Source organism: Gopherus evgoodei, chromosome 10 (genome assembly GCF_007399415.2).
Source record: "Gopherus evgoodei ecotype Sinaloan lineage chromosome 10, rGopEvg1_v1.p, whole genome shotgun sequence".
In the NCBI taxonomy this organism is placed as follows: Eukaryota; Metazoa; Chordata; order Testudines; family Testudinidae; genus Gopherus; species Gopherus evgoodei.
The window spans coordinates 26,885,849-26,909,925 of record NC_044331.1 but is presented as its reverse complement, the minus strand read 5'-3'; the positions used below and the strand labels follow the sequence as shown (position 1 = coordinate 26,909,925).

At 36.3% G+C, this 24,077-nt stretch overlaps 1 protein-coding gene across 1 annotated transcript in view; it reads right to left on the bottom strand.

Annotated features, from left to right (window-relative positions):
* Window positions 1-784: 784 nt before the first annotated feature.
* The window catches only part of TCF12 (transcription factor 12), a 325,844-nt gene continuing 302,551 nt past the window's right edge, over window positions 785-24,077 (bottom strand). Inside the window, 10 exon segments of the mRNA XM_030578588.1 lie at window positions 785-3,105; window positions 5,663-5,816; window positions 9,166-9,398; window positions 10,453-10,624; window positions 12,572-12,686; window positions 22,051-22,074; window positions 22,076-22,116; window positions 22,119-22,188; window positions 22,190-22,258; window positions 23,045-23,116. Coding sequence (XP_030434448.1) covers window positions 5,674-5,816; window positions 9,166-9,398; window positions 10,453-10,624; window positions 12,572-12,686; window positions 22,051-22,074; window positions 22,076-22,116; window positions 22,119-22,188; window positions 22,190-22,258; window positions 23,045-23,116 — 939 coding nt within the window. The 3' untranslated portion in view covers window positions 785-3,105; window positions 5,663-5,673.

Here is a 24,077-nt window from a genome sequence, read left to right as displayed (position 1 = left end):
TGTGTATCCAACCCCTTGGTATTTTGTAATCTCTTAATTTTTCTTTTTCTTCTACTTTTCTTTCTTTCTGGGACTATTATTCTTATTTTAGGCCACAAGACAAATAAAATGTAGAAAACATTATTTAAAGTGTTAGGAGACCAAAATTTAATTGTGCTACCACTTAAAGTATTTGGTTTTAAACAAACTGCAGATTACAAACTGTAAATAGATTTCACTGTGATAATTTATTTATGCATAGTTGATACCCAATTCCTTTTTCATTTGTAATAATGGGGAAAAAAAACTAGGAAAACTTTCAAGCCTCACCTGTGCACATCTCTTTCACAAAACTTGAACAGATGTGCCAGTCAATCTGAAAGTAACTCGGGCACCCATGAATCTTATCAACACACAGGGAGGGCTTGGAGCTTGATAACATGCTAATCTTTGAAGGGCAGGTGAAATATTTCCTACTGAATTTGTAAACAGGAGGAATGAAGATGTGGGTGCAAACTATATGCAATGCAGTAGCAACTGCAGCTACCAACTTGCTGTTTGCATATGCGCACACACACCTGTTGGGGGCTGCCAGTACTGCTTGGCTGTTGGTCCTACTGAAATGAATGGGGGTGGTGGGATGTTTGCCATTGATCTCAATGGGAGCAGCACATACCCATTTTGTGCCTGCAATTTAAGTTGCGTGCTTTGAAAATCTGTGTGATTTTTATTGGAGTAAATAGGATTTCCAAGCAACACAATGTCTGATGAAAGAGAAATTTTAAAAACTCACTGATTTACAATGTTAAAAAAGATGGCACATTTATTGCTACATAAATGTTATATACATAGTGTTTTCTGTTACATTGACAGAAAAACTTTTGAACTTCTTGCTGCTGGTTGAAAAGGTTTTATCAGCAATACCTTGAAATTTGACACAGGGTACAAATCTGCAATAAACCAACAATGGAAACTGGAGAACAAGATGAGAAGCAGTTCATCTCGGACAATCAGCTCTTACAATACTCCATAGGTACTACACGGTATGCTAGAACCCTACTATGGTCTTACAATGCTATTGTAAATTTCTGATATTAATGAACATGTTATGGTAAATAACCCTACATTTTTACTACCTAATATAGTAAAATAAAGTAAGAAACTTTTTACTGAAAACTTTTTCGATTTCAAAAATCTAGAAAGAGTAATATTTAGAATTCAAGAAATTTTCTTACAAGATTATTGTATAAAAGACTAGCTACAGTGAAAAATAAGCCAAATGTTTTTTTCTTTCTATTTCATGAAGGAAAGCTTCTGGGCATACTGCAAAGTCTAATATAGCCAAAAAGACGACAAGCTTAGAAGGAAAAAGGCCTGGCAGTGGCATGTGATCACTTTCACACGTCATAAGCGACAAATTCGTTTAGCTGATAAACACTGAAATGAAGAACAAGGCCACAGATATAGTCAGATATTATCTGATGATATATTCAAATTAAGTAATAGAATGAAATCACTAATTTCACAAACTACTGGTTTGTTATGAACCATCCAAAACATGATTTTAAATTCATTAGTCTGTTTTAACAGTCCTTTTTTTTTATTCTTTCAAATTAATTGAAATGATTTAAAATGATTAACTGTTTTGTTCCTTTTTTGTATGTGAGCTGATTGGGTATTGCCTCTTTCACTGGTGGCAAATAATAGCTAAGAAAACCTTAGCCTGATAGTTTTCCCCCCATGGTCATTGCAGTGGAAGACAGTTTCCATGGAAGTTCAGAGGGATTTTAACAATCAACACATTAGTGACAAAGGAATACTTATGGACACTGTTCAGGTGGAGCAACATTTAATGGTTTAATGCTAATATGGCTTGGGAGGGGGCGGTTTGTTTGCAACTGATTGAATCACACTGAATTCTTCTCCACTGACAAGCCATAAAAAAATGACAAGATAATTAATGTATACAATAAGGAAAAAGATTGGTGACCATTGCTCTCATCTCCCATTATGTAATTAGCCTACCACAGCTGTGTTTAGTTCATCACACTACCTGCCATGGTGAATTTAGGATTTTACTGTTTCACCATAATTACAGCCCGAAAAGTCTCCTTTGTATTTTAATGCATTTTGTGCTTACGTACAGCTAACACTTTACATGTACTATATGTAGTACTTACTGCTTGGAAAACAAAGCAATTCTAACAAAGTAGATTCTCCCCACCCAATTTACACTTCACATTACAAGCTTTACTATGAAGCCTAGAAGCCTAAAAAGGTTTGGTTTATAATTAGAAATAAAAATATTTATTTGAGGAAAGTCTGAGGGAAAAAATACCACTTTTTAAATCCAAGAAATGGCATAGTCACACTACTGCTCCTGTCTGCGTTCTTCACTGTACCTTCTAATGGCTTGAAGTATGGAGCTCAGTGTGGAAGCTGACGATGACCATAACTGTTCAGATTACCAGAGACCAAAAAAAAAAATAAAAATAAAAATAATAATTAAAAAAAAAGCTCTGCCAAGAAATATTTTCCTGTTGCATGGAAAACACTAGTTATATGGCAAAAGGAGTGGAAAGGACAAAAAAAGACTTTTCCCTTCCTTTTTTAAGACACTAATAGGTATACTGGGAATGCTAAGGGTCAGCGGTTGTCACGGCTTTGTTCTCTGAATGTGAACAGCTTTAACAAATGCTGGCATCAGCTGAAATTCTATCAGCTTTCAACATGTTAACTTTTCCCTTTATATGTAGACCTTTACAGTTCCATAACAATAAATAAAATTTGTAGTTACAATGCATTTGTCAATTCAGTTTAGGCACAAGGCAACTTCCACGATGAGTGGAGAGATCACAACAGTCTCTGATTGTGCAGAAGCGACACACTGCTTGCAACAGAATGATATGTTCAGAGTATTTCATGGGCTGAAATTCTATCTGAAGATCTTTGTATTTTCACTTCTGATGCAGGTGTTGACCAGTAGCTTTGATCATAAGATTGCATTTGGGTTTCTTGCTTCAAGTGTTTTCTCCTGTCAGATTTGTGTCTTCATATAATATTAGTTGTCTGTGTCCTTGTGAAGAAAGGTCACCTTCTATATATCCTACCGATAATTCTGGAATTCTGGCATGAAATAGGAGAAAAATTGTATTAATAAACAACTAATGAAAAATTAACAACATTATTATATAGACTGTAGCTGTATCATATTTGTAGTGTTGTTGCAGCTGTGTCGATCCCAGGATATTAGAGAGACATGCTTGGTGAGGTGAAATCATCTTTTGAACCAGCTTCTGGTGGTGAAAGAGACAAGTTTTCAAGTTTACATAGAACTCTTCCTCAGGTCTTTTTTCAGTGAATTTAGTGCAAATGAAATGTACCAGATTACTGCAGTTGTGTGTCCCTCAAGCACATCAAGCAACAGTGCAAAAATATCCTGCTCCACTGATGTGCCATGAAGATGGCCTGGGGAAAACATCTTTTGATGAGGTTGACAAGATAGCTCACCATTCCAGCATGGACTTCTCAGCTGAGACTGCCAACTAAGATGTTGGTCAGGATAGTAATTCTTATAATGTGGAAACCTCTCTACCAGGAATTGCACTGAAACCACTAAATCCATTTTATCTAGGTAACTGAAAAGCTATTAAAATCTTGAGGTATCAGCAGCAGGATACCACTGATTATATAGAGAAACCAAAACTAACATTTTTTCCTCAACTCAAAGGAGAACTTCACCTTTAGAACAAAACCCTACAATGGAATGGAACAATTCTTAACAATCCAGTATGGTTTAGAAGCACATGACCACTCTGTCATACGTTTTGTGTTATTTTAAAAATAAATGCCTCAACCTAGCAAAGATGAAAGAACTACAACCAACTAAAGAAACTGATGTGGGAAAAACTGTTAACAGCCTACTCTTTTTCAGAATGGCCCTGAAAATTTCCCTCTGTCTGGAATATCATGATTTTATATATTGTTTAGGAGGTGGAAGGAGGGGAAGTAAGTATTTGCAACACTCAATTTGCAGGTCTAAAAACGCAAACAATTGTTTAATTTGTCTTTACCAAGACTACATGTTTAACATTTTTCATTAGGAATTGGACACTTTCTGCAGAGCTCTTATCTTGTCCTAAGTTATACAAATGATTATTCATATTCTAATTCACATCATTAAAGGTCAAGCTGTTGTATGTAACTAGTCAGTACAATCTTTTTCATCAGTGTTCAGATTTTGTTACCCTAGTATGGTAATTACTTAAAAGTTTAATGACATCATGGTACTTCTTGCTACATGTTCTTTGTAAAAGTGTGCAGAGAAATTCAATTCTTATTGTGGCATGAAATCTACTGTGTTGATTTGACAGGACTATCTTTTGGCAAATTAGAAGGGGCCTATTGCAGTGGTGTGAAATGGAAAAAGAACTAGAGGAACTCAGTAGGGCTTTTTATGCTTTGAGGTAGAAAAAAGAACATTTCTTCAATCTAGTTTACAGTGGAAGAAGCTGACTGGGATTGCTATGGCAATCGGAAAAATATCACCAGAAATATCTAACAAGATTCAATTTCAGTGCCACCTTGATGTTTTGGAAGATCTCTCAGAGGGTACGCAGCTACCTTGGGATAAATTCCAGGATGCTGCAGAAGGATTTGCCACACACTTTGACCACAGTTAATAGAAGCTACGATACTAAATCCATGGACGATGCATCCAAAATGTAATCTCTTGTCTTTGTAAAACAGAAGTGAAAATAAAGGCACTGGAACCTTACCATGGGCATAATAGCTTTGATGAGCCCAAGTGGCCAGGAAAATACTACTTTAAAGAATTCTAACAGGAATTTGCATGGTCAAAAGCAGCTTTTCTTTTTTTTTTTTTTCTTTTTTTATTCTTTTTTTTTTTTTTTTTTACCAATTCTGTTGAAAATCAGACTGCTATCCCAGTATAGGATCATCAACTGGAGCTTTCCAATGAATGATATAGTAACCACCTGGCTACATGAGACAATACAAACATTGGTTTTTCGTGTGTGGATTCACAAAAAGCTGAAATTGTAGCCATATAAAGTGGGATTTTATTGAAGATGTCTACTGCAGATTGCAAAGACAGTCAAGTAATGCCTGTCAGACAAGTGGTATGATTTAAATGACTGGCCTCAAGCCAAATATCAATCCTCTTCTATTTTGAAATGAAAAGCCCCTTCTGACTATTTGAGTTGCTGTATGAATCGGCACTGGGAAATAATGAGCTGATAACTAAACAAGTGAGATATTTATACCTCTTGAGTATGCACAATTAATCTCTATTATTTTTGGCTTATCTAACCTAGTTATGAGTAGTTCCTCTGAGGTCACACTGTGAAGGCCACCTGACCCAGGAGGATATATCCATAGGCAACAACGCATGCAAATAAAAAGAAGCTACCTAAAATTCCTGGTTCTTTAGTTTATAACTAACCCACATCTGAATACTCTTATTCGTGGCTCAGATGTATAGAAATGCTTAGTGCACTTTAATGAAGAGGCTAATGTCCACTGGTAGCTCCAATTACTTAGAATAATCACACAAATTGTGTTTTTGTTGGCTTTCAAACTTGTCAGTAAATCAAGTTACAGCCATCCCAGTGTATTGATGGGACCCTCTCCCCAAACTGATGAACATGAAGAAAAGACATACCTGGCTGGTGTTCACATATGACCCATAGGGTTGGTAGTTTCACTAAGCCCAGTGTGGCTTCCTGGGTGTGGTGTTGGTGGCTCTGCCGATACGGCAGAAACTTTTTCTTCTTCCCTTCTCTTAAGGCAGGCTGCTTTAGGATTTAGGTTCCTCTCTGTCACAGGAGAGAAAACAGCCCTTAACATCCTATGCACTGCTACCAAGAGTGGGCATTTAGCATATTCACAATAGGCCATGGTACTGAAGAAGTCTATCCATTTGCACAGCTTCTGTTTCTGATTTTTGAAGATATTTAGGCTGCTGAAGATTCAGATAAATGCCAAATGGAATTTTCAAAAGTGCCTATTCATTTTAACTTAACCACCTACGTGCTTTTGAAAATTCCATGGGCACCAATCTGTATTTTGAGATTCCTCAACAGCTTTGAAAATGTGACCCTTTGTTACCACAGAAATTTGCTAAACTGGAAACCAAAGAAAACGCACTTTGGAGTTTTCAATTTCCTTAAACGCAAACCAATGAGATTCTGCCCCTGTGCTGAAGTCAGGGCAGTGAGGATGACATCATTCAACTTGCTGGACAATAACTGTGTTATATTGCCTTTTTGCTGGCCCTCAGCAACACGCAGGGGAAAGGCAGTTGAATTGGCTGTGGTGAATTGGCTCCTCATCCTCCTTGCATAGTCCTCAAACTACTCACAGTGGGCCACTCAGTTTTCAGAAGCTTGTTAGCATTGTTAGGTGACAGCAATGTATTCCTCCCCACAAAACTTCCCACGTAACTTTGGCAAGTCATACTCAGTTCCTTACTTACTATCTCTGCAAAATGGGTCTGGGCACACTTCCGCTAAGCCAGGAGAATGTTTGGATGGGTCATCTAGGGTGACGAGTAATTTTACTATATTTCCTCTCTCTTTAGAATGTCAGCCTTTGCTGGTTTGTAACTGGCAAAAATATTCACGCTTGTCATGTTTTTTCTCTATAAGCTTCAATGACAGAGAACTTGGTCTAGTTTTCAAATCATGGCAATTTCTTAAACATGTTACTTTTCCTGTTCTTGAAAACTGCCTCTTCCATGAGCCAAAATAAAATTTAAAAAAACCTAGATGTTTTAAATTTTGTGGTAAATACAATCCCATTGGACAGACAAAGGGACACAAATAACTAGTAGATGTGGTCACTTTAAAAAAGGAGTAATTTTAAATGTCAGACCACTACCAAATTTAATTAACATTTTCAGATAACATTTTAGTCGTCAATGAAATTTAACTAAAAATCTGAAATGTGATGATTTTCCTCTCTCTCTTTGGGATCTTGAGTAATAATAAAAAAGTCAGGGTTTTTTTTGGTAGGACCAAGGATAGAATTGAAGAAATTACAACCATTTTACAACCAACCTGCAGACCCAGCACTGGAACCCTTATCACCTTGCTCCATACTTATTGACCCTACCACTTGAGTACTAGAAGAAATCTGTTGACCATCAGCTACAGAAACACCCTCGTTATTTATAATTCAAAATATGACAGTTGTGGGCAACATGCACACATTGGTGTCTATTCTGCTTCGGCAAAAATCTCTCAAGAGCGACAATGAGCAGGATGGGCCCCCAAATTGCTGAGAGCAAAAATTGTTAACAGCTTTGCTTAAGTACAACCCTTTTTTTCCTGTGAGTTTCAAGGAGGCTCACTTAAGTGGAAGCTTGAGGGGTAATGGCAAACCATTATTTAGCTCGTGGGAGACAAAAATATATTAGGCCAAACTCAGAGTTTTAAACAGTGTAGTTTTAATTTTAAATAGGGTGACCAGATGTCCTGATTTTACAGGGACAGTCCTTATTTTGGGGTCTTTTTTTAATACAGGCTCCTATTACCCCCTGTCCCGATTTTTCACACTTGCTGTCTGGTCACCCTAATTTTAAATTGACCTGTAACTCAAAAAAATTGTTTGATGAATTTTCTTCCTCTTTTGTAGAAATAATCTCTGTTGCCTTCATAGAAATTATAGTAATTTTCAGGTAAAATCGATTTTCCAAACCAAAGTTGCAAAGGAGCTGAAACGGGACTTCATATCAAAAGCTGGCTGCAACTTTAATTCTAGAGACACTATTGCCTTGCCATAATAACTGTGTTCATCCAGTGTTCTCTGAAGGGAACTTAATTCCATTAAAAGCTGTATCAACAAAACTATGCCTAAAAGTAAGATGTCAAATATTTGACACAAAGTACTTATGCTCAGTGTCATTATTCACGCTGTCACTTCTAACACATATCCTTCCAGTGATTGTTTTGATATACCATGTAAAATATCACCGAAGGTGAAAGTAAAAAGGAGGTGTAAGTTGCCAATATACGCTGCAGAATACACTACGTGTCATTTAGAGATATGACACGGACACACTAAGCAAACATGAATGTTGACATCATCCACACCTTCAAGACATTTACACTCAGACTGGAAATGCATCAGATGAGAAATACAATGAAGGACAATTGTTCAACCAGCCCAGAGGGAGAAAAAATGAGAACGCTCACCCAATTCTCTTAGGCATCAACCTTACCAGGGAGACAGGTGGCTCAGATGTCTCTTTCATCATTTCTTTGACATAAATGTAAAAGGAGCTTAGACATTAAGGTCAACAGTAGCTCCATTAACACAGGAGAATGGAAGTGTTATCAAGGACTATGTTTATTTTTCAACATGACCTCTAGAAGGGGCATCTAAAGGATGCCACAGATGTGTATTTGTTGATAAGAATTAAGAAAAATATACATTGCAGAGACAAAAGTAAAAGAAAACCAAGTACATTTCTCTAGTTGTTTTCCTTAAAGTCACATCAATTTACAAAGAACTCACTTTCTCGCTTCTTGCAGTGCATGTTATTTCCTTGTTTTTAAAAAAACAAACACGTGAATTGTGAAAGACGGAGGAAAGGAGAACATATGGAAGATAAATTATGGAATTTTTTTATATTTTCTTGTATAAAGTATGCAATAAGCAGCTAAGGCATTACTCATAGTAATATATACTGTAATTTAAACTTAATTAAATCCAATCAAACTTACTTTCCTCTTATAGAAATGTGTAGGACTAACCTTAAATTATAGAGCTTTTCTTTTTGCTAACATTTCCATACTGTTAAATGAGCATATGTTGCAAATCAAAGCAGGACATTCCTCAATCTTTTCCTTAATGAGTCTACTCTTGATGCATAATGAAGAGATGGCTAATTGCAAAGGAGCAAACACAGGATCAAAGGATCCTAAACCTATTTTATTTTGAACAGTCTCTTGCTTTTCCCAAAGTATGTTCACATTTTTACATGAAGGCAAATGTGTTTCTAATAAATTGTACATCTGGTTAGTTGCTGTGTGTGTTAGAAGAAAAAATGCAAATGAAAAGCATGATGCATGCAGTAAAGGAGATTGCGGACTGTTACATGAGTAAAACAGCACTGTGGTTAAAACTAGCAGTGACAGCACAGTGGTTAGGTAGCCTACTAACCTCTGACTTGTTGCTCTAGACTGAGGATGACTGCCACAGCCTGGTGAAGAATAAGCAGTTTTGTTTGTGGTTTTTCACTCTTTAAGTGAAGCTGACACATACGGCCAAGTTCTTTAAATGCCTCATTAATATCTCGTACACGCAAGCGTTCTCTGGCATTATTTGCCATTCTCCTCTCTTTCTCTCTTTCTATCTTCTGTTCTGGGTTTAAGTCTTCATCTTCATTAGTACTGCTGAAAAAAAAACAGGGAAGATAAAAGTTTGGTAGATATTTTGGAGATCAGGATCCATTTTAACAACAGAAAAACAAGTGTGTTTGGCAAATGACATGGCTAAAATATCCACGTTAGATCAAAATTCCTATTTGACTCATTTTATGCTTGTATATCCATTTAACAGTGAAAGCATAAATGGTCTCATCTGAAAAGAAAAGTGATGATTTCAAATTGGCACATATACACAAGCAAACTGATAAAAAATATATATATTGCTGCTGCCATTCTTGCCACCTTCAGATTTCCCTGAAAATATGCATCTCAATGGCTTTTACATAGCTAGTTCATTTTGAATTACGTAAAATTCATATGTACAGTGTCCATACATAGCACACTATTTCAAAGAATAATGGAGGAATACATTGCACTCTTGGCAAAGCAATGGTACATATAGCAAATTTGCTGCCTACTCATTGATTGGGGGACTTCCCAAATTCAGAATTCTCCAACCATCATTTCAGGGATGCATAAAGCATCTGTAATAGATTTTTAAGCTTTCCAACATCTCAACTGCATTAAAAAAATCATACAAATTTTCATAAATTTATGAAAAATATGGTTCTTTCCTACTAAACATTTGTGCAGTTTTCAGAAACTTGCCCTTTTTTATCATCCACTGCAGATCCAGTGGAAGTTTTGCGGCTAAGGACTTCTTTATCACTCACCTCCAAAATGTGATAATTATATAGCTGCACACTGTAGAGAGGACTATGATTAACTTCAAAACTGTGTAAAAATAAGATTTCAAAATCTTCTGCTGATTCCTCTGTGCATTATTAAAATGCCAATGTGTAAAAATACCATGTTCTGCCTACTAATATATGCACATTAAGTCAACATTTTAAAACACAAGCTTATTAATATAGGACAAAAAGGAAGCCTGGAGACTGAATCTAAGGTTACCAATGGTTTACATGCTCTTGCTGCTATTGGTAAGGACACAATATGCAAAATAGCCTGCACTTTAAAAAGAAGCAGAGTAGAGTTCTTTGCTGGCATACCAAGATCATACCTTGTTCTTCCTCTAGATGAAACTTTGATATCCTTTTGGGAGGATTCATCATCTGATTTCATGTCATCAGATGAGGGAGGTTCATGTATATTTTCATCCTTCTCCTTATGTTCTGACTTGATTTCTGCTGGACCTATGGCCACAGACTGGCTCTGCAAGCCACCTGACAATGCTGCAAACAAACACAGCTCAGTATAAATTATACTCAGGAGAACAGCCCCCTTCATGCTGGAGAATATTTTATAGTGAATCGCAAGCAAATTACCACCTTGTTTATTAAGATAGAGAAGGTGGGTGGGGCAAGCTTTAGAGAGGCCTGGAGGTTAGGGTGTAAGGTTGTATGGTGAGGAAGGTGAGACAGGGATAGGCAAGGAGTGAGGGTGGAAGAAGACTGGAGGCGAGTGGAGAAGGAGGTGGGCTAGGAGGTCAGTGGGAGGACTGAGCAGTGGCAGTGTGGATATGAGAAGGGTTCAGGGGACATACTGTACTTGACGTGTTGGGGAGAAGGTAGCAATCAAAAGGAGTGGCTGTCAGAGGACTGCATATCTGGCAGTAACACTGTAATCTTTTCATCTACCCTACTAACAAGGCACATGAGCTTTCTCATGGAAGAGAACTATTAACCTCAGATAAATACATTCTTTGGAATTTATTAGACAAAACTAATTCGACAGTATAATTGGTAAAGTTAGACAAAAATATTTCATACGTTTGTGATTATGTCTCTGAATTTGACCAAATTCACTACTATTTGTTTTTAACTCTTAAGGTAAGATGTACCAAATTCAACTGTTACTATATCATTTTCTCTGAAGAACACTTGATTTTGGAATTCACTCCCCAACCTCTTGCTCCAAAGCAGCCTAAACTTGTTGACCTTCAGAGCATGTTGCAAGATCATTTACTTACTCTGGCCTTTGGGAAGGGTTGAGATGCTTGCGGGTGGCTGATGAATTTTTACTTTCCTATATTCAGAGGAACGGCTGGTAGATTTATGTTCATTCGGGATTGATCCGGTTTGACTATCATGCTTTAATCTTTGAGTTTTGTATATTTAAGCTACAGGCAAGTGCCTAGAGCTTTCATGTACCAGCACTCTAATTGTAAACGGAAATGATTTACAGTACTGAACAAATCAGTTCTATCCACTGTTATGCATGAAACCTAGGTTTAATGCTCCATACACAGAGTGAGAGGCTCTGGGAAGATTATTTAGTATTTAGTGAAAAATGTTGCCTAGGAAATACAATGACACAAGACATCTGATAGAGAATACTGGATTGCATTTCAGGAGTATTATTTGGCATACAATTTAGAGGTTTGGTGAAAGCATACATCAGCATGCAAAAGCTTGGGTTAGGATTAAGGCAGCTTCCTGCAGAGGGAGAATTATACATCAGCTATTAGTGATAGAGCTGATGGTGCAAAAACAGTGGAAAAGACTGTAACCAGTTATTGATCAAGACTTCTGTATCAGAGCTAGTCACAGCACAACTATTTGCAATCTAACAAGCAGAGCTGACAGAATAAGGAGGGCAGGACCGTCTAAATGATGCTTTGAGCTCAATATATACTGATATATTTAGTGCAGTAAGCAAATCCTGCACAGTAAGTATGAAATGCAAATCCCAAACAGCACAGGCATGCTGGTGCATGAATTGCCTTCTTTTAAATGGCCTACTTTCCAAGCTAAGAATTGAGGCAGTCTCCTCACAGCACTTTAAGGCTTTTTGTCTTGGTCATGTGTTGAAATACAGGCTTGTTGTGTATTATAAAAATCACATGTGTCAGACTCCTCTGGCTGATTTACAAATGGCAACCAAGCGCTGCAAAGAAGTTCTAGCCAGTTCACTTCAGTTGGAAGAATGGTGGCTGTGGTGTGAGGTCTCACATGGAATTTGGATCAGGGAGTGGCATGAAACAGGGTTATACCTGAATTCCTGTAAGAATCCAGAGCTTGGTGAAATTGGTAATCAACAGAAATTAAGTCATATGTCACAAATTACATGCATCATCCATCTTATCTATGTATTTATGCATATTTACCTAGATCTATAGCATTCTTGTCCTTGGATTATTATAAAGATTAATTTACCACTGAATAGTACAGTATAGTTACCTCTGTAATTTTCTTGTGTTTTATGATTTAGTTCTGTGCTCTGAGCAGACACTGTACTGGGCAGGACTGAATGGTTGCTGTTAAGGCTGACACTTTCTTCCCGATGAGTTCCAGCCTAAAGCAAAGAAAAGCAAAACTGTTCCCATCAACAATTTAATCCAAGGAAATAATCCACACTGTAAATTTACACTCAACATTGATGTGAAATACAAGGTGTTTCTACAACAGAAAAACAACACCTGTAAGTATGTTGATAGAGTCTTAAAGCTTTTTAAAAAATCTAGAATTGTAGTCTAAAATATTGTGAAATGAGACATTACTATGGACATAATACATAAGGCAGATTTTCTTTCAGGTGAAATATTTGTAAACTGTTGCCTGGTCCTTTACATAGTATACAAAGTATTCCAAAATGCCACACTTCGCAAATCCAAGATTAGTTCTACTGATGGATCAACTCATGAATAAAATGATGCATGTGCTTAAGTGTTTGCAGGACTGGGGCCTTGAGTTATGGGTCAGCAAAGGAAAGCTATAGCTGAAAAAGACTATATATTGGACTAAACCAGGGGTTCTCAAACTGGGGTCCAAACCCCTCAGGGGGTCACGAGGTTACTACATGGGGGGTTGTGAGCTGTCAGGCTCCACCCCAAATCCCGCTTCTCCTCCAGCATTTATAATGGGGTTAAATATATAAAAATGTTTTTAATTTATTGGGGATGGGGTCATCAGAAGCCTACTATGTGAAAGGGGTCACCAATACAAAAGTTTGAGAACCACTGGACTAAACCACTGGATTACACCATACTGGATTAGATAACTGTTCCAGGCAGTGACCAAAACCCGACTATAATTATACAACAGCATAGCACATTTTCAGAGTCATACCATGGAACAGGATTTTTTTCCCTGAGGCATAAGATTTGATTTCCATTGGATCTGCTTTAGTTTGCATAGCTGTGAATTTTAACAGTCATAAAATTGTGTTCTTTAGATAAAGTCCTCCTGAATTAATGGTCTTGACCTCATGTGGCAGGGATTTTTTTAAATTGTTCTTGTTTTATGAAGCAAGATTAAAGAACACAATCTATTTTCACAGTATCTTTATTTTATATACCTCAATAAGTACTCTCATTCTCCTTCTTTCAAGGCAAGTATGTTAATATCTATCAGTCACATTACAGTATGTGATCACATGAAAACACCAGTGTCTCTATCTTCATTGTCCCTCTCAGGACCTTTTCAATCTCTACTCTTTCTTAAAATGAGGTGACTAAAACTGAACCTACTTCTAATAGCTGGGGGTCTAAATATGAGTAGTCTTAAAAAAATTAATTCTAGTTTTGCATGAATTTGGACTAATGATACTTAACACCTATGTACATGAATGAAGGATATATACACATTTAGATTTAGCAGGTAAATTCGTTAGAAAACTACTAGCCAGTAAAGAAAAATCTTCATTGCTATCCATTTAAACACTTTTACCTTAAAAATTTACATTTTGAAAAATTTGTAAAGAGGAGATGATGAGAAATGCAACCTGAGTTTAAAATCATCTGGAAAACTGGTTTATTAAAGCTTCTAATTTCTTGACACACAAGCCTTGGGAAACATTCAGTATTAAAACAAAAACCAAACTAATGCAATTAACAGTAAAAAAAACTAAGGAAAAGACCAAGGATACCATCATTATTTTATACTTACAAAAACTGGCTACAGATGAGGCTTTTATTGCAAGAGTAGCAAACATGTCAACTAGAAGATTAAGTCTTTAATTAAATAGGTTTATTGCCTGGAGTTACACATGAGAACCACTGTTTTTCAATAAATCCTTCAATCCTAGTAAACTGCTGAGCTTTGAATCCCTCTTGAGTAATTAATGCAGCTTTTACCTTTCATGTCTTAGTATGGGTTTTACCCAGAGAGAGATAAATACCCTTATGCAAGTTTATCCTTTGTTTAATATACACTGTTTTCTATGAGCTAACACACAGGAACAAGGAAGGAATAATAATAAAAAAAAAAAAGGGTAAGCAAGCAAGCTAATACCAGGTCATTCTGGTCTGTTATTTGTATCTATTGTTTTGTATCCAATAATCCCTCACAGAAAGCAAGATAGCTTGGCACTATTTACAGTGTATTTTCTGAGAATGTGCATTATCTTTCGTATGTACTAGTGTTTATTTATGAGAAAAGTTCTACTGGAGATACAGTCATCTCAATCCTGCTCAGACTGCAGCCAGTGCAAATTCTGTGATTGATTTCAGTGAGAGCAGTGGCAGCCCCAGGCTCTGAAAATTCAGCCTACAATACAAACAACCGTCTCAAAAAAAGAGAATGTGAAACTCATTCTTAAAAAAAGTTTTTAATAAGACTTTATAATATACTGCCCTGAAGGTTTTGTGCTTTTTCATTTTCCTGGTTATTCTTAATCCTAACACATGAGGGTGCTTTTATTCAAGGTACAGACATCAAATGTCTTCAAGGGCAAGTTAGCTCCAAAACCTATTTACAAAAAAATCTTCAAGCAATGTACAAACATAACATAACAGCTGCCAGATTCTAGGGATGATCTAAAAATGACAGAACAATAGATCAATTCTGACAAATTCAGAAAATAGATTGGAAATAAAAAAAGCTGAATCTAACACTACGTTCCAATACCTGGTAGGATATGCTCACAAAACTGAAGCAAACAACTGAGGCTAATCAGCTTCGTAGAAAAATTTTACTTCAAGTATTTCATATTATTAAATTGACCAGCACGAGACCAAAATGAACACATTTTTTATCTCAAGTGTGTGATGTAAACTGAATGTATTAGACAATTTTAAAATCAAGCTTGGATGTTCTTCTAAAGGATCTGCTCTAAGAATTATTTTGGGGAAGTTCTATGGCCTGTGCTATAAAGGTGGTCAGAGAAGATGAGCACAATGATCCCTTCTGGCCTTGAATAATGAACTGAATTAAAGTTAACAGTGAGGGATGACAGTTGTACATAGTTGATTAAAACACAAGTTATCAAGAACAATACAGGTAGGTGAACTTTAATTAACTTTAATTTAAAGATAGAGCCCCAAGGAAAAATGCTTTAGATCCAATATAACAGCTTAATTTTATAAATTGTATTCTGCTTCTCTCTCTCTCACGGCTTTCCTATTAACCAGACAAATCACCTTCACACACCCAAATGCTGGAATTCTAATTAAAGGACTGATCCTGGGAAGGTCTCAGTCAGAATCTCCTAAAAGGTGCCCAATGCCTTAAATTCCCACTGACTTCTATGCACATAGTTCATCAAAAGACTTGAGCCCCCTTAAGAGATGTGAAAAGCTTGCAGCCCCTTAACTTTACTTCGTAACTGAATCCTAACTCAAATGATTTCACTTTTTCATCCCATCAGCACTTCTAATGCTTTCTTTTGGCGGGTGTGTGTATGTTTTCCCTCTTTTTAGTAAATGAACATTGGGTATATTTTTAAAAATAAACACTTCGAATACGGATCCTTTAAGACTTTGCAGTTCCCCCTAAGACTGTTTAAGTATGTTTTTTTGCACTGCAGCTACAAACACCAGTTACAGAAATACATTTAAAATATTATCTTCATAAGAAAAACAAAAGCATTTGCATTGCAGTGGAAGTATTTCCCTGTATTTACACATGTATCACAAAGCAAAAAACACACACAAAAACCTCCACCATCCTGTTACATCATGCTATAGCAGAATGGGACTTGTTTGAAGCACGCAATCTGGAATATTTCAGCATAATGAAGTTAGCAGAACTCTTTCTTTGTAACTTGATTCCTCTCACAAATATTTCTCCTCTATTTCCTGAAAAATTTAACTTTCACAGTCACTGTTGTCCCTTTTAACCCTTGCTCACCATATCCCTCAAGCTTTTACTCTAATCTTTATACCACATTAGAATGGGACTGTCCACATGCACACAGGTGTACAAACAGTTCTTTTCTCAGTAGAGTGGCCTGCTCACTAAGGCCAGATAAGATGGTGTTTTAATTGTTTGGCTCATTAGCATACAGCTGACAGCCTGCTATTTGAGATGAGGAGGGTTGATCCTCATGCAATACTTTGTCTAAATTTCAATAATTGTGAACCTTCTCTTCAGAATAAAAGTCAGACTCCAAAAAATGACATCATCTTGCTTGTGAGCCGTCTCTTCTACTTTGCTGTACATACACTATGGTACTGCATGAAGGACTTGTTTGCATTTAGTTAGACCAATGGGTTTAGGTTCTCACAATAGAAAACGTTAAGTCTAATGAGTTGCTCCACAGTGAGAAGAATAAAACAATGGCACCACGATGAAAAAACCTGCATATGAGTAAAGGTGAACTAATTCTAGAGTCTCATTCAGGTCTAGTTGTTTAAACAATAGTGCATGTATGATTGAGTGATCTCAAGTACGTAACTTTAATCCACATCTTGATTATTTGTGCGTCCCGAGGCAATTCTCCTAATGTAGTTTATTGAAAGAGGTGCTCTATTATATTAAGGTGGTGCCAGTATGTCCATTATAATAGATGTGCAGATTTAAGTTTTTCAAAACAAAAAAGGATTGTTCTGAACTTTAACTTAGAAGTTTTCATGTTTACTTTAAGTAAACCTTAAAGATACTTCAATTTCTCCTTATATTCCATTTTTATGTATTGAAATCAATTGACCAAGACATGCTGTATGGACTCTGTAGACGAAAAACAGTTTCAGTTTTAGAAAAATCTGGAAGCAATCAACCTAAAATATAATAAAATATTTTAATATTTTTCAAAGTAGTTTAGGTATTTACCATGTGTGGTAGATGCATTACTTTTCTTTGTTATCTATACAAAGCACGCAATCTACCACATATTTTCACTACATTGCAAACACAAAAGCTCCCAAAGACACGCTGAAATCTATTGGGTAGATGGGGTTTTTAAAAATGCTCTTTAAAGTATTTACATGATATAGAGCAATTATTAATGGTTTACTGAGTGAATAATATTTATTTTAAAATGTTTCTAAATACAGGCATACATAGATAATCCATTCATAACAGTATGTAAACACTGACTACTTAATCTAAAGTTTCGTATTGTCAAATTTTTAAAAAATGCGTTTGCAAACTGATTTGGATTAACCTGATATGATTTATGAATTTAAATGGTAGGCTGTAGTAATCCTAAAGGGCCATAGAGAAAAGTGGATTTCTGCAGAGTATTTTTGATGATATAATTAATGAAAAAAGTAGACGAAACATAAAAAACTGTATTAGACTATCCTAAGTGGGGAAGATTTAGAATTATAGTAGGGAAAGAAACCCATCTCCTGTTAAGTATAGTTTTGCTTCACATGCTTCACTCTAAATATTAAATTCAAACCATCAGGAGGCATAACTCGCAAAAGCTGGGAAACTGAGAATTAGTCTTCACCTACATAGATAGGCCACAGAGTTGAGCTGGAGAAAGTATCAGAGGGGTAACCGTGTTAGTCTGTATCCACAAAAACAACGAGGAGTTCGGTGGCACCTTAAAGACTAACAGATTTATTTGGTTCTTCAAGTGCATGAGTTTTTTGCCCACGAAAGCTTATGCCCCAATAAATCTGGACTAAATATTTTTTGAATTACATGACCTGGTCAATTTGGCCACAACCAAGTTTAAACTATGCTGAGTGCAGTTGTTAAACTCAGCAGAGACACCTGATGGAGCTCAGGAGTCAAAATTCTACACTCAGGCCCAATTCCACAAGTTGTTCCACGTGAATATAGTCTCTATAGAGTTGCGCTGACATCAGTGGAGACCCGTTCAGGGACAGGGGTTGGTCTGGACAGAACAGCTTGCAGGATTGGGGCCTTAAACTGCCCTTTGGTGAAAAGGTATTACAGCAGATATGGTACATCCTGCAAAGATCACCCACTCTTCAGAGATTCCTGTTGTATCTGGGAACAACAGAGTGAGCTAAGAATTGATTTTCATCCTTAACTTAGTTTCCTGGCTTTTATCAATTCATGCTGTGCCCTTTCCATTATATTACAGACCAGTAAACAGAAAACACACTAACTGGTTTGAATAAGAATCGAAGGGAGTATTTCTTCCTGTTTACAAGGAAATATTACATGAAATAAAAAACAATCCTCGTGCAAAGGCCATATAAAATTTGATGGACTTTTAGTTATTAAAAACATTTCCTTGAATAAAGACCACAGTAAGTGTAATGAACAGCCTTGCAAAAATAGAAACCAAGGACATTCAAGAGCAGGAAATGAAGCCAACTGGAGTTTTAAAAATAAACCTGGCTCAAAAATTAAGCAAATTGTTAAAATAAAACCATGTCTGGTTACAGTAATTACATAAAAAGGAGTTTAAATTACTCATTTCCTAGCTTCTTCTGCCAAGATCATCTTCTAGGGAATTTAATTTATTATTATTAAAGAGCTAAAATGTCTTGTATTCAGATTTGCAGAAGATGAGATTTCATTTACTGCAATCCAGATGACATAATTCTTTGGGTAGAGAAATATATTCAAATCATAAAAACCTATATCAATGTTGATTTCTTCTATTAACATATGCCATTTTGGTTGGCGATAAAAGCTCATTATTTCCTTAATGTAAGTTGTATAATTGGAAGGTTCCTCCAAAAACGTAAAAGAGGATAATTAGTTACTGAACAGCAAAGGCCCATCTCTTAAAACCCAGTACACACATCACATAAAAACTCATCTCTCTCTCGCTCATCTCATTAGAATTTCGTCCGTCCGTTTGCTTGTGTAGATACCATTAAAAAAAAGAATGGTAAAATAAATAAAGCTTCCAAATGAACAGATTGTCGAATACTGTGTCTATGGCCTTCCTATGTAATGTATGGACCATGTAACATTTTGGTCAGTACTGGCACTAATGTTAAAAACAGCCAGTCATGTACCACTAAGCCTAGATGCAACCTCTGCTATGCACATGTGCGAAGGCTACACCCTGTGACCTGCTGAGTTCATGTCAATTCCAAGTGACATCACAGGGCGTGCAGCAGGTAGTTGGATCAGCCATAAATGGGTCATATTCTGCTCTTTGTTGCAATAAATAGGGTTACGCGGTGGGTAACAATGAAACAGCTTCAGCTGAATGACATTCAGTTTACCCAATTTCAAGACAATTGAAAGGAGAAGACAGAGTGCTTTGATGGAACTTTGGTTCATGCACTCAGGCAGCCTGGAATACAAGCAAAGCATGCACTTCTTGTTTTCCATGCCCTAAATTAACATTTGGTGCTTTATTTTGTTTAGAATGGATGGATAGCAACTCTCAATCAAAAATAAAATCTAGTACAGTATTACAGACCCAGTCTACAATCACCACACTGTCGTGCTTAAACAATTAAGCCGAAAGTCCTGAGGAGCTGTTTTACAATATAGTTGGCCAGCAATTTCCATTGGTACATATTTTGTTAAAGCTTTAAAAGCTTATCCTAACCTACTCTAGAACACAATTTTTAAAAAAAGCATTTTAATACACTTTGGCATCATCTACACTTGACTGACTATGCCCAGTTTAGTGGGAATTCAAGTACGTTTTTAACGCCATATATGGGGACAAAGTCTGCTGTTGGTTACACTAGATTTATACCCGTGACCAAAAGCAGCACATGAAATATGTTGCTCAAGATCTTTTGTTCGAACCCTATTTTTCTCTTTTAATCCCCCATTTTCTTTTCGAAGTGGTTAATTTGTTACCCCTCCACCCTTTTGAAAGATAACTTCACAAGAGAGCAGGGAATTTTTCCTGCTCTACAACAGCAGTCATATTCTATATACTCTGATACACCCTAAGATGCTTCATGATGGTGTGTGGCATTTCAAAGAATGTGCAGACTGTTTGAGTGTCTTTAGAATGGGCAGATGTTGCTATGGCTCAACATAAATAACGGCCACACTCATACAGAAATAGGAGGATTACTAACCACGTAAACAAATTCAGAGTGAAGAGAAAGAAGATCAGAAGTTTTCACACCTCAGACAGAGCAATCTCCTTTGCTAAAACAGCCTTGCAGTTTCAGAGAGACACATTATTTCAACTAAAAGAGCTACAGTTTCCACCATAATACTCAACTTCGGTCCTCTATATACTGGAATACTATAAAATTCTCCCTTTTACAGAATTCCTTAACTGCATGGGCAACATAAAGAAGAGAGAATTCTAAGTTTCAAAGGATTTATACATAACCTGCTTCATTACTTAAATCCTATTGTGAAATGATGGGAATGCCTGAAGTTGCATGTGCTGCTGAAAATAAAAACAAAAACCTATTTATAGGAAAGTACCAGCCTCGTTTGAGGTTTACTGCACTGGCTCTAAAATTAATATAAATGGATATCTGACCTGTGAATGGAAAACCTGGAACTAATTCTGTTTTTATAGAATACAACCCTTCAGCAATTGGGGTACCTAATTATTTGGATGATAGGTGAAATTTTACCTTGATCACACAGCACCCAGCTGTGAATCTGTTTTATAATAGAAAATTTCACAGCATGTAACCCATCTTAAAATTATGATGTAAACATGAAAACACATGGCACACCATAATACGCATTTTTAAAAAACTTTTTTGTTAAAGCTCTTTTTGGGGAGGGGGTGGTGAAGGAAGCAAAATTATGAGCAGACTTCATTTGCTATGTAGTGTGATGCTTTCAACAAATATTTCTGATCTACAAAAAAGTCTTAATGCCATTTTTCTCTCAGAATAGTTCATATGTTTAAAAGAAACTAAAAAAAGATTGATTGAATTATTTCACTCTTCTTAAGGATTAATCTAAAACTGTTTCCTCTTGATTGTTACTTACACTACAGCTGGCGCTCAAAAAACCCGTTTTCATTTAAAGGGGAAAAAAGAAGTTAAATTTTGAGTCTGTACACACTATGGTTCCACATTCCTACAGCTTCCTTCCAGTCTTCTGCCAGCATCTGCTATTGAAGACTAGTTCCAATTTACAATAAACAGCTTTTCCAGACCAGACACTTGAAATTCTGTCCTTCTTGACTGCTTTTCCCACTCAATTTCCCTATTCAACCATTTCAAGGAGAAAACTGTTCTGCCATTATTACACATCTGGAAAAAATGCATATATAAGCTCAAATTACTCCAGCAGAAGTCCAGCTTCTGCATAGGTCACAGGGCAGGATTGTTATGGGCCACTGACCAGGGCCAAAGTCTAAGTTGTTTTCTCCTCCTTCCCCCCCTGTGCCCCACCCTCAAAAATCCCTCTAATTGGAAACCAGTAGCAGTGCAGCAGCACCTGCCATTTCTTTTCTACAATCAGTGCATCTTTAGTATTCCTGATAAATTTCTCTGAAAGTGTACATTGCACAAATTCGTCAAGCTTTAACATTTTAGGCTGTACTATGATTTAAGGAGATTAGAAGTTAACAGTTACAGATAAAACACTTATTTATTCATGTGTTTTAAAAAAAATATTACCATTGAAGCTTGTCGATTGGTTGTGTACGAGGCTAGATGCTCCATAGTTTGAGTTTAGGGCTTCCATGGCCCATTATGGGGATGGCCCCAATAACTATGTATATCTCCATGGCCACCTGACAGGCTTGTTGAAGGCCCCCACAGCATGGTTTCGTAGCACATGGATGGCATCATCAAGTCTGTCCAAGCGATCCTCCATTCGAGACTGCTGTTGAGAGTTAAGAGGAGCACTAAAGGTCATTTATCATATATACTGCTTATTTCATTATATTGTAAGTGGTTTCTACTTTGGGAGATATGCAAGACAGCAAATGAAATGCAAAATCAAAAAGAAAGGCTTCAAAGCACCTACAGCATTATAAATAAACAGGAAAAAGAATAAGATATATCTAGAGATGTGAATGAATGCCATCTCAGAAACAAAGAGATGTTGCTTTCTTAAAACAAGCATACTATGAGGTCAATAATGCTATTTAGTTTCTACTACACAGCCTGAACAGAAAAAAAAAAATAGAACAAGTAACAAAAAATAAAGAGCTTTGTAGTGTATATGAAAAAAATATAAAATCAGTATCACCTTGTTGGATAACAATTCCTAAGGTAGTGACTTTTTTGAGGATATATGGTTTACAAAGGCTGGAAAAGGCTTTAGCCCAAGGTTTTAAGTGATTGGTTTTTCCAAATCCAGCTCTGCACAAATTCTGAATGTTTGTATAGACTTCAGAAATTAAATGTATGAACATATGTTGGAACATTTTCCAACCCAGTAATGCACAAGTTCTGTACACTGCCACAAAATAGTTTTCTATGTGTATCATTATTGTTTCTTAGAGAAATAAGCAAAGATGATTCTGGTCTTGCAGCGCTCTAGAAACTAAATGGCAAAGTGTTGGAGGCAAAAGACGGGACATTGTGCTAATTTAAGATTTTAATAGAATATGTAAGTAGAATTAAACGCGAAACACAAAAGGCACCATCTGAAGAGAAATAGTACCTCACAGACATCCTTTAAGAAGGACATTGCATCTTGCAAATGCTCGTGAAGTTGCTGCTCAAACTCGATTTTCTGGCAAAGTCAGACAGAACAGGAAGCAAAAGCACAGGTTAAGATTAATTCAAAAAGAGGTGAGGAAACAGCTGATGTGCATGTCATCATAAAATGTTAGTCAAGTTAATGCAACAGAGATCTGATTATATTAAGTATGAAAAGGCTAATGCTCAATTACTGCAGTTATGTTAGCATTCTAAGATCAACATATTGTTTACATATAATTGCAAAAATGGGTGAAGAAAGGAAATTGATTTATCTTATATTTGTTTCTGTTAGAGAAAAAAAGGAATTATATTTTTCAAAACTAGAATTATTAACAAATAACCAAGCCTTGCTCAATATTCTATCAGTTCTTTTTTCCCCTTCCCGACACTGTACCCGCAAAGGAAAGACGCAACTAAAACCCTTTGGAGATTTTTCAATTCTATTACATACAAATTCCCCCCATCTCCCCAGCACTGTAGTTTCTTCCTTGTGTTTCTTCTTATAAAAAGTCCTGTCCTTTTCAGCACAATACAGTAATTAATGTTCCCCAATAACAATACGTTTATAATACTTAAACCTAAACATGCCAATTTTAATAATTTATGGTAGTGTAATGACAAAAAGCCCACAGGATTACCATGCAGAAAAAAAAAGTACATATAAATGCAAAGATATTAAATCTTTTACTTTATCTTTACTCTACAAAGTGAGCTTTAGATAAGAATTAGCTATGGGTTTGTGAAAAGGTACTGGAATCTCATAACAAGGTTTTGGCACCAGCTGTCCTTAGCATAGAAGCCTGATGCCCAAGGAACAGATGGTGAAAGACCACCCTGGTGTGTCTTATATTGTTCAATTGAACCAGACCATTTGTTAGCAAAAAATTCATTTGTAATGATATCCTACTGTTATCATTAATGATATGCAGGATTTATACAAAAATGAAGCTTCAAGTGTTAGCTAGAAAGTAGTATGTAGCTTCAAACAATTC